Below are 20,862 nucleotides of genomic sequence, written 5' to 3'. Positions count from 1 at the left end.
GTTCTAAGCAGCAGCAGATTTGTGCATTGTTTTAAATATATTTAAATTACCACACTGATGGCACACCTCAGCCTTATGAAATTCTGCACTGTCTGTTCCAGAACACCACAAAATCCACCGACCCTGGGAGAGACTTGCACTGAGCTCTAACGACTGGCTAAAAGGAGTCAAGTTAAATGAACTAGGAAAACACTATAACATTTGGCCATCAACTCAAGGTATCTGAATGTTCATCGAGATCTGATATAAACTGAACTTATTCCACCCTCACATGGTCCTCAGAATTTGAGCAGAGTGAGCTGAAGTGAGCCTTCCCCTCCGCTCGGGAGGGAATATAATGCAACTGAGCACTAAGGCATAATAAACCTTGGCCAAAAACAAGGATAAAGCATAATAACTGTAGTGCAGAATTCCACAAGGTCTGCCCGAGCAGAGCTGTCTATGTTTACTCACAGAGGCAATGGAGATTGCAGTTACCAGTTGCGTTAAATGCACCATTCAAAACAAGCTTCTAAAATGTGATACTATAAGGCGCCACCTTAAAGTTCTCCAGAATGCAACTGTGCAGAAATTTAAAATGGTTTCGTAAATTTAATTTTAAACATAACATGAGAAGGTGTTAAAACCGGTGGAATAGCTTCTGAGAATTTGGAGGAAGGGATGAACAGGGAGATATTCAGTACCCTTCGCCAGCCCCACCGCGCGGCCCAACGTCGGCGTGGGGTTGGGATCAGTCTATAACACCAGCCTGGCGGATCTTTCTCTCTGCACCAAATCCCTGCAAGGAAAACAAAGCAAACTTTTAGCTCCAGCATCGTGGAATCATGAAATCATCTTGACTGGGAAAGATCTTTAGGATCGTCAAGTCCGACCACCGGGCTCTGAGGCAAAGCCGATCCGTTCCACCAAAGCACAGCATTAGCACGCTTCCAATTAGTCATATCTGTCTTCAGAAACAGGTTCTGTGGGGTGTTCTTTACAGTCCTAGACACTGCACAGATTCCAGACAGTTTGCTCTTCAGATCCCAGACACATCACTCCTGTTTATGCATGGTGGCAAACCTTAAGTGAAAGCCAAATTTGGGTAGAGGGATTTCACTTACTGCCTCTGAGAAGGGCAGCAGGTTTATAACCAAGATAACCACTGTGGGCTAGAAAGCAAGCAGCAGTTGGTGGCTTCTCTAGTGTGTGCTGCTCTGAAACCCCAGCACACATCACTGACACGGGGCACAGCACCCTGGGTGCTAAAAAAACCCAACCTCACACAGCAGGTGAGTAGTTCAGCACCAGATGGAAGCAGACACCAGGTATTTCGGCTGTTAACCGAAAGGTTGGTGGTCCAACAGTGTGCCCAGGTGGCCAAGAAGGCCAATGGGATCTTGTCCTGTATCAAAAATAGCGTGGCCAGCAGGAGCAGGGAAGTGATCCTTCCCCTGTACTCTGCGTTGGTGAGGCCACACCTTGAGTATTGTGTTCAGTTATGGGCCCCTCAGTTCAGAAAGGATATTGAGGTGCTGGAGCGGGTCCAGAGAAGAGCAACAAGGCTGGTGAAGGGACTGGAGCATAAGTCCTATGGGGAGAGGCGGAGGGAGCTGGGGTTGTTTAGCCTGGAGAAGAGGAGGCTCAGAGGTGACCTCATCACCGTCTATAACTACCTGAAGGGAAGTTCTAGCCAGGTGGGGGTTGGTCTCTTCTCTCAGGCACTCAGCAATAGGACAAGGGGGCACGGGCTTAAGCTCCGCCAGGGGAGATTTAAGTTGGATATCAGGAGAAAATTCTTTACAGAGAGAGAAATCAGGCATTGGAATGGGCTGCCCAGAGAGGTGGTGGATTCACCATCCCTGGAGATTTTTAAACGCAGATTGGACGTGGCACTGAGTGCCATGATCTAGTAAATGGACTGGATTTGGACCAAGGGTTGGACTCGATGATCTCGGAGGTCTTTTCCAACCCAATCGATTCTATGATTCTATTCTATGATTCTATTTGACAGCTCCCGCTCTAGCAGAGGAAGCACTGCTGTGCTCCCCAAAGCAAGGCACCCCCTGCAGTGCCCCTGGCAGTCTGTACCTTTGAGTTATCGGGCCCCCGGGGCTGGCGGAGCACTGTGAGACGCGGGGCGTTGGCATCGTCCAGGTTGATGCTCTTTAAACGGTTCACGAGTCTATCGGGACGCGGAGCAGCAACAGCCTTGGCGCCTTCGCTGTAACAGAGGCACACACAGGGCACTGGTGACTTCCCACAGCTGCTGCCAGAGGCCTCATTCATACCCAGCCCTTCACTACAGTACTTTATAGCAATTTGGATTGTCCCCATGAAGCACTAGTGCAATTTATCCTGGCTGACATCGGGACTCTGCCCCAAAGCTTTACCTTCCACACAGGACTCTGAAATAGCAGCAGCTCAGTGTTCTCCAAAAGCTGTTCTTTAGTGACTTGAGCTGTTGCATTTACTCTCACACTTATATAAGTAGCATTTCCTACATTTCTGTTACCCAGAGAAGCTGTGGCTGCCCCATTCCTGGAAGTGTCCAAGGCCAGGTTGGACAGGTCTTGGAGCAACCTGTGCCAGTGGAAGGTGTCCCTGCCCATGGTCGGGGGTGGAACGAGATGGCTTTTAAGGTCTCTTCCAACCCAAACAATTCTGGAATTCTATAATTTAACTGCAACAATAAAAGCTTTTGAGCTGCCAGTGGCAGAGCATTAACATCTCTGAAGATGATGGGAACAGAGAACTCTGAGAAAAAAATTACACATTAGCTTTGTGTCACTGCAAAAGTGCTACCTCAAGCTTAAGCAAAATCCAAATTGTGCAGTTTTCTACAAGTAGCTCAAAAGCAAAAAAATACCCATAAGCCTTAAGAAATGCCATACCAAAAAGAAGAGTCCCTAACAACATGGGTTTTCTACTTAAAAATGAAAGTTGCTCTTCAGAAAACAGGTGGCAGCACTATGGAATGTGCTGGCCAGAGGCCAGCATCCACACAGGAATACTATCAGTTTTCTTATCATTAACTTCTACTTCCAAGGCTGTACCCTAATTCCTGCTACAGGGGGAGTTTTTAAGAATAGATTAAGAAGGGAACAAGCTGTCTGTAACTAGGAGGAGCTGGGAGTCCCCTGCACTGCATCCCCCTCTAAGTGCTGCCAGCTCTCAGGTGAGGCTCTCCCTGAAGGCAGCTGGAATCCAGAGCTCCTGCTCCAGGAGCAGCCCAGCTCAGGCTGAAGCAGCCTGCAGGGCACTGCTGTGATGCAGACACTGTGCCAGGTTCAACCCCTGTCGTTCCCAAGCCTCACCAGACACGCCACACGTTACAGGCACTGCATTTTCCTGTGCGCTGGTTCAGGATTACGGAGAACTCCACTTCATCCCCAGCCTGGAGCTCCACACCATCCTGCACTTCTTTGACATGGAAGAAGAGCTTTTTGCTGTCACCAACTTCGTAGTTAATGAAACCAAACTGAAAAGCAACACATCACAAGGTTATTGATTCCCTCTTGACCCAAACAGAGGCAGTAACTTACTCATCATTGCAGTTCAACTACATCTACAAACCCTCCAAAACTCTGTGGTGCCTAAGGGAAGTGGAAATGCAATTTCTACACTGAATAGAACATTCTGTCTAGAAACAACACTTCTGGAAATCCAGGTACTCTTCTTGGATTTGTAAACTCAAACCTAAATTCCAAAGTCTATAGAACAAGTTCTGAAAACTGCCCAAGTCCTGGCAGCTGTATTAAACTAAGATGAGCACTGCTGCAAGCTCTAGGACTCCCTGAAAGGTTTCTTTGGTCTGTCACTGGGATAAGAAGCCAGTTACTTCCATTTGCCACTCTACTCATGTGTAAACCAGCAAAACTCACTCAGCCTCTCCATAAATGACTAGAGATTAGTGCTGCACAATAACTATAAACCCAGAAAACCTTCACAGCACTGAACTTGCTAACCATTCTGAAATGCAGCTAATGAGGGCCATAATCAGCCTTTGCACTTCAGGTGGTCTGTCACCACTGATTGCTGGATGCTGTGAAGAAGCTCCTTCAGAGCATGTGAAGATTTATTTTCCTACCAACGTGCTCCTTGTGTTCCCAGCAGCCCCTCACCTGGTCCTTGACACACTCCACGGTGGCTCTGCGGAACGGGGTGATGTTCACAGCCATCGTCTGCCCGTTCTGCCCGAGGACACAGAGCTGGAACTTCACTGTCTCCCCCTTCTGCAGACAGTCACCTTTGTTTGCCATTCCAACAATTCCAAAGGGATAGACCTCTCCTTTCATCTCACCTGTGGGGGGGGAAAGCACAAGGCAGAACTGAGAGGCCTTTCCCACTGAGTTCAGACTTCCAATATTAAAAATGCAACTTTTACTGCCAGCTTAGCAGTGTCCATATAATCCTCAACACCTCTATTTACAGTGCAACTTGTGCACTTCTTGTACACTTGTGAAATGAACACTTAAAAGTAACAAATCTTACCATCTTCCATGACTTCAATCATGCCCTGGTACTCAGTCTGTGTGGGATCTACACTCCTCAAAGGACGAATTACTTTACCAGAGTAAACAGTTGGATCAGCTTCCTCAGTGATACCATTCACTGAAAAGAGACAGACAGTGGAAGAATAGGACATTCTAACCATGGTTTATTTCAAAGTTAATTAAATTAAGTGATTCAGATTGACCAGGAGCCAACAGTTTGCAACTGCCTGACACCTAATCAAAACTACAGTGACATTTCATATGTGGAAGTAGAAAAATATTGTTTTTTCAAGAAACTCGAGGCCATGGAGATTGAAAAGCAAATCAGAGTATTTCACTTCTCTTCCACTGCACTCCCCGCTTTAAGCATCCAATATAAGTGGGCATTTCCCCCCCTCCCAAGTTTTTAATACCCTCATCTGCCTCCCTCCTGCAGCCTTCCCTCTGTGAAGCACAGCACAAGTAATGCAGTTACTAATTTGGCCAGTTCTGCCACTCTGTCTCTCCTTATAACCCCCCAGCTGAAGGGTTCAGAGCACAATAAAGATCCAAAGAACTGCTACAGTTTTCAGAACTGCTGCTCTGTGCTTTCCTGTTCTCTGGAAACACATACAGCAGCTTTCAGGAAACCAACAACCACCTCACATTAAGCATCTTCTTGATCTAAGTTCCAGCCATAAACAGATTATTCACCTTTATCCATCATCACCTGCCAAGAGCCCTGTCAGCAGAAAACACCAGGTACAGCCTTACCTGCATGTGTTTTGTTCACCTTCTCTGCACTAACTTTGTTTCCTTTGCCTTTTGACAAGCTGTATTCCACAGTGTCTCCAAGTTCCAGGCTATCAATATCTCCACAGTATTCACTGCAGGAACAGAATGAGGCACAGTTTTCCTTTAGTTAACATGACAACAGTGATGCTCATCCAACATCCACATCAGCTGATCAGAAACTATTTAAATCGCTCAACACTTCACATTTTTAAGAAATCTTTATTAAGGAAAGTGAAGCATTTTCAAATATACAAACACAACTGGATTTGGGATTCAGGGGCACAGAACACCAGGACTGCTGACTAATAAAAAAGCCTGAACCAGTCCAGCTGAGATAATAAATGGAACTGTAGATATCTAAGCATATATATATGTGTGTGTGTGTGTGTGTGTGTGTGTGTGTGATGTGACTGATTTTAACAGTCAACCAAACAAAACTCCACACTCTCCCACCCCCACAACAGACAAACAACCAAATAATATTAAAATTCTCATTCACCTGTAGTGGAAGAAGATCTCCTTATCATGATTGGCTGTTTCAATAAATCCAAAGTTATCTTTCAGGGCTGCCACATATCCCAAAAGCCTCTTAGAGCTGTAATTGCGTCCCAGCATTCTGACAGAAACAGCTGTTTGCAGACCAGTTCTCTTCACTTCACACACACAGAACTCGACCTGTTGAAGAGGTGTTAATCAACACTAGACAGAAAAACCCAAATAAACCATGACCACCAACAAAGAACAACCAAATCAACTAATTTCAAAGCCGTGCAGCTCTGAATCAGCTCCTAGGGTCTCCAGGAAAGTAGTTTCCTAGTTAATACTTTCCCATAAACATGTCAGTCATGGACATCTCCTATATTCCAGAGAGCAGCAGCCACACCTGGGATACCTGTAAGGCAGGTCAGCCTCCAGCACTCAGCTTTTTATCACTTAAAAAGACAAACTCTCTGTTTATGTGGAGAGAAACTCTCCTTTTCCCACACCAGTGACCCACATTAAGAGGTACCTTGCTTCACTTGTTTCAGTTTTTAAAAAAATTCCTCTTTTAAAAAGCATCCTTTACAAGTAAGACACTATTTTCATCTATGTATCACCAGGTTGGAAGATATTTTTTAGTTATACAGAAGATTAAGCCACTCAAAACCAGTATTCCAGGTCATATTACACAGGTGCCTTGTCCATTGTTTGTTCCAAGAGGAAGAAAAATCCAGGAATAAGGCAAAGAGAAGCTCACACCTCACAATACACAGAACAATATTTCCCAAGAGCACACTTAGCTATATCACCTTATCTCCTATCTGGGGATTAGTAGATCCTTCCACATCCTTGGCCTGGTAAGGAATGGTCAGTTTTACTCCACAGTCATCATACACAATTATTCCATCTTCAGCTTCCTGAAAACAAGAGGTCAGAATTCAGCAATTCTCATTTGTAAGCAAAGAAGTTTCCCACACACACTTCAAGCTCTGCTCATTGGAGTCTCAGAGGTTTTACAATAATTGCTCAAAACCACAACCAAACTGAGTAAGAAGCTTTAAATGATGACAGACAATATGTTTAAAGGAAATAAAAGTATTAGCACCAGTTCCAGGAAGTATTTACTGGAACCTTAAATATTTTGGGGTTGTTTAAAAAGCATGACAAAACAATAAGAGGTTCCCTTCCAGCTCTAGAAACTTAATTTTTAAACAGTTCTATCTAGTATCTTACGTAGTGGGAGGTAGAAAGAAACTTCCCATCAAGTTTCTGGAATTTATGCTCAACAACATGATAACAGAAGTATTGTTTATGATCCTGTTCACCCAAGTTAGTTTTCACTGACTGCTGTCATCAGCTATTCAGTGTCATCCACATTTATACAGGATAAATGGTACATCAAAACCAGTGGAATTACAGGGTTTAAGGAAGCAGCCCCAGTCTCCAATGCCAGGAATGCAGAACAGGTATTCTAGGAGAGCAGCATTACCTTCTCTTTGCCTTTATTTGGGCTAGTGGCTTTGGCTGGAGTGGCTTCTTTGTCTATAGTGCCCACAAAACGATGTTCTGATTGGGTGTGGAAAGAAACTGTGCCCTTGGGAAGCTTTTTAATCCTTATGGCATGGTTCCTTTGGGCAGACAACATATCCTGAAAAAGATGATCCATCAGATGTTAGACAGACTGCACACAAGTTCTTTAAACACTAGGATTTTATAGAAGTATTAATCTCACTCACAGGAACGACAGTGAACTCCACTTCATCAGAAATATGGAGCTGATTCCCATCCATGATTTCACTGAAGTGGAAGAACATCCGAGCATCCCTGTCCACACACTTAATGAAGCCAAAGCCATCTCTCATCGCTGCAATCACACCCTGAGAACAGGAAAATCAGCAATTACAGTGTTATTACTGCTGTGTGACACCTGTCTGCAGGTGCTCCACCTGTCTGGAGTTTGCAATAGGGCCTCAATCCTGTGAAAACACTTCATTTTTGCAATGTGCTTCCTTGCAAACCTCATGCTAATGGTTATGGTCAACCCAAAATGCAAACAAGTCCTACTAACCCAGTTCCTCTACTTAATTTCTTATAAAGAGTGGAGAAGATTAATTTAAGCCACTAACAAGAAGGACTGTGGTTAAAATTCTGCCAGTACTACTACACAGAGAACACAATCTTGAAAGGAGCAACTCTACAAATACTACCTCATCTACAGGAGTATATAAAACATGCATAAACACAAAGAAAATATAGAAGAACCTACATAAAAAGAAAATAAAATTAGAGGGAAGTTTAAGAGAAAAAAATATCTAATTTTCAGACACAAATGAAGGAACTATGAAGAAGCTGTTTAACAAGACTACCCTATCCATGGGTGTATGTTATGGTAAGCATGTTCCATAATATTTTAGTGGCCTTCCTGATAACCACCAGAAATGGAATGCTGAATGGTAAACAGAAAATACTGTTAACAAAACAAACCCTAGTACCAGATCACACCAGAACTGAGAAAGGATTTATTTACATATTCCATTCAACCCAGTTACTCCAGAGCCTTCAGCAGGTCTCAGGGTAAGCTCAGAGGATCTGAATGACTGAATGGCAAAGGTACTTCCCACCTTTAGGAACATTCTGCTCTTAAACAGCTTTCACAAACTCCAGCAAACCAGCCAACCTTTCTAGAAGCTGCCAACACTTGTCACCTCAATGACAGCTCAATTCAGGCAGGCAGATGTTTCAAGCAGAGTAGAAATATAAGAATTCTATAGGACAGAATCCCCAAAACTCAGAGGCTGAAGTCAAAGTTCAGGGTTTTTTTTAAAGCAAAGGGTCATAATTCACAACCAACACTGTAATTGGACTTCAATTGAAAATGAAGGCAAAGTTACAGTCTGGTTGGAACAGAACCAACATTCCAAGTTACAGGAATGAAAGATATTCTATAATACTCATTAGTACACCCATCTTAGTCCCTGTAATCCACAGAGGTTTTGTATGTGAGAGAACTCCCTGCTCTTTACCATCCTTCTGCTTGAGCCTCAGAAAGAGATTGGTCAAAACCCACAAAATCCAAAAGCTGCACACAGTTCCTCCTCCAGTTATTAAGAGTTTTCACTATGTGAACCAGAGAAGGCCCAGGTTCTTCCAGTTTTCCTAAGGAACATGAGTAAGTTACCCATCTATGACTCAAAGTATATGAATTTTTAAACTAACAGTTCAAGACTGCACTACTATAACCACCAATCCCCTCCAAGAGGGCCAACTAAGGTCTCATTTTCTAATATGGTTTCCTTTAAATGTTAAAAAAAAGCTAATTTTTTATTCTTTTAAGGCAAAGATGTAGAGGATTAATTCTGAATTTTCCACCATTTAAACACTTGGTTTGGACTGCCCATCTGAGGACTGGATTTCAGAGAAGGCAATGCAAGACATCACTGATTTTTACAGTTTTGTTTACAACTCCCTCCACGTTTTGCTTTCATTCTCCCTCAAAAATTAAACAACTTTTCGAAGACAGATACTTGCCATTTCTCTAGTTTCATTGGTAAACTGGAAAGTGTTGGGGAGAACCTCAATGTTGGTGGCACGTTCCAGTTTGTCACGTCTGTCTGTCGAAATGTTGAACCGCACGTGGTCGCTTTCCAGTAAGGTCACCTTGGATTTGGTGTCTTTGTCTCCAAAGGGAAGTTCTTTAGGAATCACAAAGTCCACTTTGATGCGGCCGGGTAAGGGATCGCTCTGGAGACACAAAAACCCCCCAGGAGAGGTGAGTTTACCCACAGGACTCAGCTTAACTGCAGAGACCACGATATTTCTGCCAAATGCCTGCTGGACTCAGAGCTGGGCTTCGTTCCTGCCACTCCTCAGGGGGAATTTACTGTTCACAGCCAAACACAAGGTGGGTTTTGTTGTTGTGGTTTGGTTTGGAGGTTTTTTTAAGCACCCAGCTGATAGAGAAATTAAGCCTATTTCAAGAATTAAATTTATAACCATACTCACACCACTTCTGAAATTCTTTCTTGTCAAACAAACACACACATTTCTTACTCAAAACACACAAAAGCAACAAAACACCCCAAACCTTCCCACAACAACAACAGAGACCCACCTAAAACCTTAAAGGAAGTGCTTATGAACACTCTTACCCCTAAGTCAAACATTACAGATTAAAAGCTGCATTAACTGTTAATGCTCACAGGAATCCATAGATCTGGCTTATCCCAGCAAATACTTTTCCCCTTTTCCCTACTCTTTTGCCCTTAAAGATATGTCCTAAACGCACAAAATTCAGCTGTATTTGAAATGTTAAAGAACACACACACTCCCCAGTGTCCCACTACCATAACTCTTTGGATATAAAATAAAAGAATAAATCCTTTCCTGTGACATGATGCTTGTGCAGCTGGCAGGTACAGGGAAAGGGGAACACTTTAACTGTTTGGCTGGAGTTCAATACAATCAAAGCACCACTTCACAAAGTGAAGTAACCACTGACATTCACCTGGTTTTTGCTGGGTACTTTTGGAATTACTTTGGTTACAGTTCCTTCAAAATGTTCAATGCTGATGTCTTCAAAAATGACAGTTCCTTGAGGCAGCAGTCTAACATCTGTTGCAACTTCTTTACCCTAAGAACACAAACCCAGTCAAATACCCCAAAAAGAAGAGAGACAGCAACAGACATTTCCCAGTGAACCTCCTCCCCCCTTTCCAAAGCTGGAGCAAACAGTGCAGTTCATGCCCAAAGATCTTGGCTCCCGTTTTACTGGATTTCGTCTTACATTTCTGTCTTTGATTGTAAACTCCACATCATCACCAGGCTGTAAGGTTTCTAGGTCACCTTTAAATTCACTATAGTGAAAGAATATCTCCTTCACGACATCACCTCTCTCAATAAATCCAAAGGCTTCCTACGAACAGAAAAAAAGTGTTTAATAAATTGTCCATTATCGTAACACACCAAGAAATAATTTTACAGGTTCTATCAAACACAATAATAGACTATGAATCCCAGTGGTGCACACAGCTAACAGGCTACCACAAAATATATAAAAGCAGAAGTAAATGGGACTTTCTTTTTTAAGAAGAGCTGTTTATCCGTTTCACACAATTTACACCCACAGCTCAAACTGTCAGTAGCTCTTACTAACTTCAGTGTATTACTTTTAAAAGTGCTTTTTTTTCAAAACAGCATTTTATTTTCAAATGAAACTTAAAATCACTCACTTTCATGGCACAGACTACTCCTTGACAGCGGGCTTGTTTCTTTTTTAATAGCATAATGTTACGAGCACTTACAGCACCAGTACTAGAGGGAGGAAAAAAACAGGGCAAAACTTAAACAATTAAAAACTGAAACAAAAACTAAAGTTCTATTTCATGTAATTTCATTTCTCAGAACAGGTATGAATTCTGCCTGACCACTAAAACCAATATGAAGCCAGAAAAGCAAGACCAACTTACTGTTTGTTTGTATCAATTATAAAGTTTATTTTATCTCCTGTTTCCAGCTGTACATTTCCTTCAACATCCTCTGGGGTGTAAGTCAGGTAAAATACTTCCTGTAAATTAACATTAACTAAAGTTACTCTATTTGCAGCATAGCTGTTTCAAAGAAAGATTAACACAATTTTGTTTAACAACAATATCTGCTTGATTTAGTGAGAAAACTGACAATGATCAAACATGGCATGCAAAACATTCTTTTTTCCATCGTGCTGTTTTGATGAGTCTGTGACAAGCAACTTAAGTTGACAGGTTTGTACGTGGCCATCTTTAAAATTCAATTTCTAAACTTTAGAAGTTCAAGATAAGGATATATGAACTCCATGAAGTTTTAAAGGAGAACAACTATTTGGCTCAGTAAAAAGTTCTCCATAGACATAAGCAAGCAAACTGTCAAAAATAACATTACTGTTTGTGGTAATTACCAAAGCATGCTTTTTTTGGCCAAGAACTGCACAGTTGAGTGCAATTTAATGTCCACATTAAATTGAATCTTTTATTTTGCTCATAGACCACAGTGATGGATCAGTGAAGAGTTCAAGTAAAATGCACAAGCTTTACCCCATTACGTTCGTAGCAAACACTCCCTGTTGGACTTTGACCCGGGGCAGCTGGAGATTTACTCTCTAAATTGTGAGGAACAGCACACACAACCTACCAGTCAAAAAAAAAAAAATAAAAAAAAATCCATTGCTAGTCATTTCAGGAGTGGCATTTTTGTTGAACACAAAATGAATCTCAGTACCCTCTACTACACACTCAACAGGGAATGCCACGCTGCAAAGTTTTAATCTCACAGAACCTCTCGGCTCCAAGAAGTGTTTGGAGCCAAGGAAGAGCTCAAACTGAATCTCTGAATTTTCACCAGAACACACTGAAATGTGTTTCAGTGAACTACACTGTATGTAGTTAATATGCATGCTAAATGAACCCAGCCTTCTGTACTGGAGTAAGGGATGGAAACTATGCAGGGATAGAAAATAGACACTAACTTGTCCATTTATTCGTTCTTCAGGTAATATTTCTGGTTTTATCTTCACCAATTTAATAGCAATGGGTTTTCCAGTTCGGCGATCAGAAGACACTTCAAACTCAACGTCATCTGCAAGACAATCAAACGTGACAATGAGAGAGTTCTGTTTGGGTCTGTTTGTTTGTATTTTTTAATAAAAATCACTAAATGGCTGTGTTTGACAATTCACTGCTTGTAGCCAAACACAACGAAGTAGAACTCGGGTGCTTTTGTTACCAAGGAGGGACACACTATTTGCATATATTTCTCTGGTTATTCTGTTCTTTCTCTCCTGTTGCTAATGAATATTCCACTGTAATTCCATGGTAATTCCCTCCCCCTGCCCTGCTCACTACGCAGCAGACTCCACACTGAAGTTCACACAACATAACACAGGCCATTAATCAGTTTAGAAACTTCACTGCCACGCTAATTATCAGCATGAAGTCGCAGCCTCCCCATGCTGAAAAACAACTCATTCTAAACAACTCATGCTTAAAACAGAAACAGGGAGGACGAGAGGTAAATTCTCCCACAGTCTGAGTACTTGTCTGCATCTCAGCTAGACAAGTTTAACCTAACACTGCACCTTTCCAACTGTGTGCACCACAGGCTGCACAAAGTGCTGGGAAGGGCTCCCACCAGGAGCGGTGGGCTATTTGTTAAACCGCCAGAAGCCACAACAACTGCTGGTGTCACGGGATAAAAAGGGTATTTTGTGGCAAGTGAAGCAGAGACTGGTCTGCACTCCGAGCTGCTGCCTTTACCTCCTACTTTGAGCTCCTGCAGGTTGCCGTTGTACTGTGAGCAGTGGAAGAAGAGCCTGGCCTGCCGCTCCGAGCACTGGATGAACCCATAGGAGGTCAGCAGCTTCTCGATCACCCCAGTCTCGCGCAGCGCCGCCGAAGTACCGTTGGGGTACCCGTTGTGTCCATTGTTGTGGAGCAGGTTTGGATCAAAGCTCATCTGGTGGGAAGGAAGCACAGGGAAAAAAAATAAACCAAACCAATGGTTAAAATCAGTTTTTCCATGTCTTTGTAACATAATAACTGACAGAGAGCTTGTGGAAGTTACTGGCACAAGTAAACGCTAAGAATTCCTAAATTAGGGTAAACCCACCAAAGTAGTGATGTTTCTGTAATGCAGGAAGCCTTAACATTTAAACAGGCAAGGTATTTATAAAATAAGCCAGAACTCTAACACCCAAATAAAGCTTGCTTAGAGCAAACCAAACTTCTGACATTTTTAGAGTAAGTATTCCACCTCACATTCCCACGCTCCCACATTCACTATTTCACACGAAAGCCTGAAAATATCTCAAATATCTGCTCTTTCTAATCACCTGTTTAATTTGGAAAATGCAACAGTTGTGAGCCAATGCAATTAGGTTCACATCCCTGCACAGTTTGTCCCTAGTTTGGGTTCAGTCTTTCATACTAAAAAAAATGGTATTAATGAAACAGTTTTGCACAGTTATGGAATTAATATCCAGAATTAAAACCTAAATTGACATTCCTGGGGCAGAGAAGCCAAGTGCTAGAAAGACTGAGAAAATCTGAAAATAGCATGAAACTAAAGTTAAATCTATAATGAACTGTGGAATTAACTTACATACATTAAAACTTCTTTTCTAAATGGGGTAAGTTTTTCCTTTTTAAGCCTCAGATTCAACCTTGAAATATTTCCCATCCCTTTACTAACCCACTGGCTTTTTGATGTACAAGTCTCATTTTTCAAGTAAGCCACTTGGACTTACAGGTTAGCAATTAAATCAGATGAAATGTATTACACCTCACTAAACACTGTAATTCAAGAGAGGCAACTGAAGCAACCCTTCCTCCCTCCAAACAGCCCATATGCATCTTAAAATACAGAATTATTTGTTAGTTTCCAGAGTATTTAATCTGGAAACAGAATGAGACTGTATCTGTTCTCTGCCTTCTTGCTGCAACAAGCAGAAGAGATTAAAAATCAGTCAGCAATGTGTTTGTTGGAGATAAAGGACACCTGAGCAACTTGTAAAACAGTCACACTTCTTACTGTAACACAGCCACTGAGTTACTCAATGTATCAGAAAGAACAGATACAGCTTGTCTTCTCATGATGTTTGGAAATCAGTTTAAAAGTGATCAGAGAGCACCAAAAAACATCTGCTGTGAAGTTCTTGGGCAGAAATCTTTGCTCTTTGAGACTGACGTGAAAAAAAACCAAAGTGGGAACAACCACACAAAGTGAGGATTGACAGAGTTTTGGCCTCCAAGAGGGGGAGGTGTTCTCCTCCCTTCTGGTTCACACTCACGTGGGGTAGAAGTAGGTGAAGAAAAATACAAATAACAGAAGGTGGGGGGGTGATATGAGGGGGAAAAGGATCCCATGACACTGTGTAATGGTGTCCATCCCACAGAGCTGTGACAGCACAGTGCAGAGCTGGGGGACCACAGTCCTGGTCAGCACTTACAAAGTACAGTGTTACCACCCCAAGCTCTTGGAAATTCAGTGAATTAGCAAATCTGCTACAATTTCTGTAATATCCACTGCTTGTTTTCTTGTTCTACATCTCATTTTCCTTTCCTTTAACAACTAGTAGAAATCTCTGACTTTCAATCAATACTGTCCACTTATTCTTACCCTACCAACCTGCAATAACTGGCATCAATCAATACCCTTAAGATGTTCAAGTCATGGAACACTGGCATGCCAGCAAACAGTGAATTAGGAACATGACCCCAGCAGAGACCCCCAGGAGAACTCCAGCCCATCCTCCTCCTCCTCCAAGGCCTCTGGCCAACAAAGGCAGACAGGGCTTTGTCCAGCTGAGTCTTGGAAACTTCCAAACAGAGGTTCCTCCACCTCTCTGGGGCAGCTGTTGCTCCCAGCAAAGATCTCTTTCCACTCATGTCCAGCCCAAACAGCACAAAGGATAAAAGCCACAGGAGTTGCACCCTTCTTATGCACTGGATTATGTTTAAAGGGACACATTTTCTCAGAGTTATCTAACAAGAAAGCACTTCACAAAGCTGCTAAGATTTACTGACTAGTTCCTGCCAGCATCATTCCAAGATAAGAATCCTCATCTTTCGAGGAAGGCAATCCCAGGACATTCCACACACAGGAAGATGCCCTTGTGGGAAGGCCACAGCTGAAATGTTTTAAGCCATCCTACAGTTTGAAATACTTGTCAAAAATAAACTGGTCCTGCAAGTAGGGTGGCTGGGGGAAGGGCAAATGATATGTTATTATATCTTCTCCCAGGAGAATTACAGGCCAGACCATTAACCCATTCTGGAAGCTGAACTGAGCTCCTGTGAGTCACAAAATGGCCACTTCATCTCTGATACAACAAACAGACACTCTGCCTCAGATGAGCTAACAGACTAAAGGCAATGCTACTGAAGACACATCAGATAATGACAAAAATCTACCTAACAATCAGGTTCAGAACAGCCTTTCCCAGGCCTAGAAAGCCACAGTGCTGTAACCTCTTGCTCAGACACCATTTGAACAGTTTGAGTTTAAAGGAGCATTAGCAGCACAGCACAAAACTCCCCATCCATCCTCTAAAGCCTGACAACTTCAGTTCAAAGATTCCTCAGGTGGCACTAAAACTTGCTGTACAGAGGAAGATAATATAAAGCACCAGCAGCCTTTCCAGATCATTGTCAAACTCCTACATCTGTTCAAACAATGTTACAACAGAGCATAACCAATATCAAATAACAGCTATTTATATGTATCACCAAGAGTCTTGGCATACAACTGTTCCTTAAGAAACTTCTAGTAACATTAATAGGCTACAACCTATTAATGTACAAACAAGACTTTCTTGGACCTGAAATATAAGTTATATACTGGACCAAGATGACTACCTGGCTCTGCTGTCCACTGCCAACAGCTGACTTAGTTTACAAGAATATGAACTATGAACCCACCAGTACAAGTTCTCAGAGGAAGTAAAAAAACCCTGTGCAGGAAGATTAAAACACTAAACACAGGTTATTTGAAAATAGGGATTGGAACCACGAACCTACTGTTACTAGAAGAGAGGAACATCAATAATCAGCTCTCCAGGGTTATAAGTATTGTTCAATAGAACCATACTGCAGGGACTATTAATTCATCATATTACTACTAAATCAACAGCAAAAAATCACAGAGTGGTTTGGGTTGGAAGGGACCTTAAAGATCATCTTGTTCTACCCCTCTGCCATGGGCAGGGACACCTTCCACTAGCCCAGGTTGTCCAACCTGGCCTTGGACACTTCCAGGGATGGGGCAGCCACAGCTTCTCTGTGCCAGGGCCTCACTATTAAAAGAATTTTTATTAACAACTACTAAAAAGAACTAAAAGACCCCACACCATTCTGTCAATAAATTGGTTCTCATTAAGCTTGAAACCACATCTATAACTCTTTACACAGCACCAACCTCGCAGTGATATTCAAATATTGCACTTTCAGTAGTATTTGCCGATTCTTCTGTTTCAGCACAAGTTTCTAAGGATGAAGACTGCTATTATTTTAAAAAAAGGAACGAAAGGAGGAGAGACAAAAAGAGAAAGAAAAAAAGATAGCAAAAGAAGGTGATCTATCAAGCTATAGAGAACACAAGTGCTGCTGCCCTGGGCAGTTTCACTACAGCACTGGAGAAAACAAAGACTATTAGCAGCGTCGGGACGTGCTCTTTTGAAGCTGTTGAGTAGGCACAAACTTCTTGTTTCAGATCAAGCCTTGTATCTTCTTCAGTGTAAGTTGCCTCTTCTTTGGTCTTGAGTTGTTGTTACGATGTGGTTTATTCTTTTCCTGATCTGAACTTGAAGCAGCAGTTTCAGGTGGTAAATTCTGTTCTGTTCCACTTCATACTGGAGGAAGGGAAAAGACACACACTGAATATCACTTGAAAGGAAATTCTCCCAGAATCACAGAATGGATTGGTTTGGAAGGGACCTTAAAGACCATCTAGTTCCAACCCTTATAAATCAATCCTAAGTGTTCCTACAAACAGGTGCACTTCCTCTACCTTAGATCTGTAAGTTTGGGAAAGGCTGTTTTAGGGACATATTTGGCATTGCCATTTCCAATTTTCTTTTCCAAAAAACTACCTCCAAGCAGGGAGATGGTATTTCCAATTTTAAACCCTTCAGACACAGGCATTTCAGGAAAAGTCCCAGGTTGTAGCATTTAAAGTGATAACTTATCATTAATATTTAACTCATTAGTCCTCCTATCAATAATTTTATATGTGTGCTTATTAATTAAATTATGACATAATTTAACAAGTGCTTGCACAGGTCCTCAGAGTAGCAACAGGGTGTATGCATGCATGGGAATTAGAATTTCCTGACATTTCTGTTCCAAGAGGCAAGTTAAGGATTAGCAATACCTGAAGCACACTTAGAATTGTATAAAAATTAACAAATTTCTCAATTGTATGTCCAGATGCTGCATGTAAAATAACTGCAGAGCCATTCTCTAGGCTTGTAAAAGTTTTTGCAAAATGCTGATTGCATATACATGATATTTGGGCAGATAACACCACAGAGAAACCTTTCTGCAACAATAACTAGTTAGTAATTAATTCCCTCCTAAAGTTTTCCAGTCCCACTTTGTGTTTTCTTGAGAAAAGCAGTTCCAGCAAACTGCCACCTACCACACAAAACAAAACCTGATGGAAACAGAAGCTTTTCTTGAGAAGAAATCAAATCAAGTTTTGAGTTTGTTGCTTATTCAGTAAATAGATAAAAAAAAAGGAGGATCTTTTTGTGGACAAAAGCTGCTAAGAAGCAACACAGCTATGACTCCATGGATCCACTGGCATATTCTGCAGTAATCCAAAGGTATGAAGCATCAACACAACTCTCCCCCAAGTTGTTCCACAAGTCCCACACCAAAAGAGAAAAAAATATGGACAAAGCCTATTTCTCTACTGTAGCAGGAAAGCGAATTTCACAATTGACACTGAGCTTTGAACTCCCTTCAGTGAACTTGAAAGAGGCAACTCAAGTGCCTCAAACTGAATTCAGGGAAACTTGAACCCTCACCCCAGTGAAAATGCAGCCTGCAGCCACCTACTGCAAGAGCTCCAAACCCCAAATGTGTGCAAACTCATCCCCACTTTCACACAAGTTTGGATTTCAGGGATCTCCCCAGGCAGAAGCATCTCCTTCAGCCCCCACTCTGAAAACTTCCAGCTGAAATGAGTTTTCCTGTCAGACCATTGCATGAAAGAGAATAAAGAAACTGGGTGAGGGCTGTGCAAACCAGTACCTGGTGTGAGAGGTTTGCAGTGAAAGATTCAATTATCAAATATTATCAACAAGAAAACAGGAAGCTATTGCAATAATAACAGTATCACCAGGCTTCCCCCACACCTCAGCATTACATCCAGGCAACTGTTGCCACAATCTCCTGCAGGACAGTGTTATTTTTGGGCAGCATTTCAGCTCTCAAATGAGCATCCCCTTGGCCAAGTTCAGGAGAAATGAAGGAGGCACACACTGCACCCCAGGAACTGAGCACTTGGAATCTTCCTACTCATGTACTTCTCTCATTTAATAGCCTAATATGATTAGAGTTCTCCTAGAGCTGTAACTTGTATCACATTACATTTATCATTTTTTCTGGGCATGGAATATACCATATTTTCACGTAATAATCAAAACTCCTCTTCTGATCAAATATGACTACAGCTAATTTTATTAATAATCGAGTAAGGCATAAACCTTTCCATTAAAAGCCAATTCAACTTGATAATAAGATGGGTTTACTACACTGAAGTTCTTTTAAAAAAAGAGCTTACCAAGCAAGCATAACTCGAGCAAAAAGAAAAAACACCTCACTGTGCTCGTCTACCTCAAATTCTTTACTTTTTAATTCAGCTACTATAAATACTCCTCCAAATGGTAAACACCCTGAGCAGCTGCCCAGCCCCCAAGTCTTGCTGCCTCCTGCATTTGTGTATTTACAGCTGAAAGGTTTAATGCAAAGACAGGGAAGAGCTGAGCCCTGTTCTTAAGGCCTTTCATGTGCAGACTCTGCTAAATGACAGTAAAGTCACATGAAGCTGTTCAGCCAGAAAGCACCTATAGAGCCCCACATGGAACCTGCCCGATGACAGCATTGTTCTGCTTCCCATTTTCTTCACAAAAACAGGCAACTGCAAGAACCTGCATTCTATGGATCGGGACATGTGCTTCTAGAAACAGCCCTCTCTTACGTGATTAAGATACAATTTAATGAAGGCAAAACTTTGTATTCTCAGAGTGCACGCACGACACAGCCATCAGACGCTCGGAGATCAGGCCACTCCACATCTTTCCGGGGGGATACTGGAAGGCAGCACTGAACGCTGGCACCCCAACCAGCACGTGACAGCTACGAGTCCAGCCACCACCAGGGCAGCCAAGTCCGAAAAATACATATATGGGGGAGGGAGGGGAGGAAAAGAGTTAAAGAACTGCCAAGGACATCTGTAATTTAAAAAAAAAAAATCGAAGTCGTTAAAACAAAAATCGGGGTTTTTAGAGGGTGTGCGCGGCCCGGGGCACAGCCCCGCGCCGGGTCCCGATGCGGGCGGCGGAGAAGCGGCCCCGGAGCTCCGGAGCCGCCCGGGCCCGGTGCCGGCGCCCGGCGGGTCCGCGCTCACTGCGCTGCACCAAGATGGAGGCGGCGGAGCGAGGGGCGGCCGCGCCGAGGGGCGGCGCCGGGGCCGCGGCCAGCGGGGCCCGCGTTGCGCGGGCGGGCCGGGCCGGTGACAGCGGTAGCGGCGGGGCCGTGCGGGCCGGCCGGGCCGGGGGGCGATGCACACAAAGGGGGGCGATGGCGGCCGCTCCCCGCACACAAAGGGCCGCGGCCGCGCTGCGCCGGGCGGGGCCGCGCGCGGCACGCCGGGAGCCGCCGCCGCCCCTCCGCCCGCACGGCCCGGCCGCTCCGCCGCGGCCCGGAGCCCCCGACGAGCCGCCCCCGCCCGCTAAGGTCGCCTGCGGCCCGCGACGCGGCGAGTCCCGGCGCGGCCGCCGCCGCCGCCCCGCACCGCCGGCCTAGTAGGCCGCACCCCCACACACCCCCCCCATCAACCACCACCGCACACACACACGCTCCGGGCGCGCTGCCCCCGGTGCGGCGGGAGGTGCGCGGGTGGCGCGCTGGGCGGAGCGGCCCCCCCCCGGTGCCGTGAGGGGGTCGCGGAGCCCCCCCGGGCCCGCACTCACCCCAACAGCTCAGCGCCCCCGCTCCAGCGCCGCCATGAGCAGCACGGCCCGGCACGTAGGACTGAGACCGCGGCGCTCTCGCGAGAGCCGCCCGCCAGCGGGGGGAGGGGGACGAGGGGGCGGGGCCGCGCATGCGCACCGGGAGCGCGCGGGGGCTGCGCGCGCTGAGGGGCTCCGGGGGGGGTGGCAGCGCCCCCTGGCGGCCGCGGGTAGGGAGAGGGGCTGAGGGTGGTGCGGGGGAAGAACCTGTTACGGTTTTATCTCTTTCGAATTAACGGCGTCCGAAATGCCTGTGAGGCGTTTTAATCTTCGCTGTCCCAGTGCGGGTTAACGTCCCTCCAACTGGGTCGTTTGCGTGCATTCGGAAAAAAACCCAGAAACTAAATAGTTGTTTGATTGAGGGGAGAG

At 44.0% G+C, this 20,862-nt stretch overlaps 1 protein-coding gene across 1 annotated transcript; it reads right to left on the bottom strand.

Annotated features, from left to right (window-relative positions):
* Window positions 1-567: 567 nt before the first annotated feature.
* Window positions 568-20,556, bottom strand: CSDE1 (cold shock domain containing E1). Its single transcript, XM_027746244.2, has 20 exons — window positions 20,455-20,556; window positions 16,674-17,106; window positions 13,016-13,214; window positions 12,229-12,338; window positions 11,798-11,890; window positions 11,195-11,292; window positions 10,958-11,039; window positions 10,513-10,641; window positions 10,234-10,359; window positions 9,258-9,470; window positions 7,466-7,606; window positions 7,219-7,377; window positions 6,539-6,646; window positions 5,749-5,924; window positions 5,229-5,341; window positions 4,474-4,593; window positions 4,104-4,282; window positions 3,297-3,460; window positions 2,071-2,203; window positions 568-778 (listed from the first exon to the last, which is right to left on the bottom strand). Exons 3-20 carry the CDS (start codon window positions 13,212-13,214, stop codon window positions 731-733), a joined length of 2,391 nt encoding a protein of 796 aa, XP_027602045.1. The 5' UTR covers window positions 16,674-17,106; window positions 20,455-20,556; the 3' UTR covers window positions 568-730.
* Between the last annotated feature and the right edge of the window lie 306 nt (window positions 20,557-20,862).

Source organism: Pipra filicauda, unplaced genomic scaffold, assembly GCF_003945595.2.
Source record: "Pipra filicauda isolate LSUMZ 115617 unplaced genomic scaffold, ASM394559v2 scaffold249_size1133689_pilon, whole genome shotgun sequence".
Classification (NCBI taxonomy): domain Eukaryota; kingdom Metazoa; phylum Chordata; class Aves; order Passeriformes; family Pipridae; genus Pipra; species Pipra filicauda.
The sequence above is the reverse complement of the archived record's forward strand: the minus strand, read 5'-3'. Positions and strand labels throughout refer to the sequence as shown.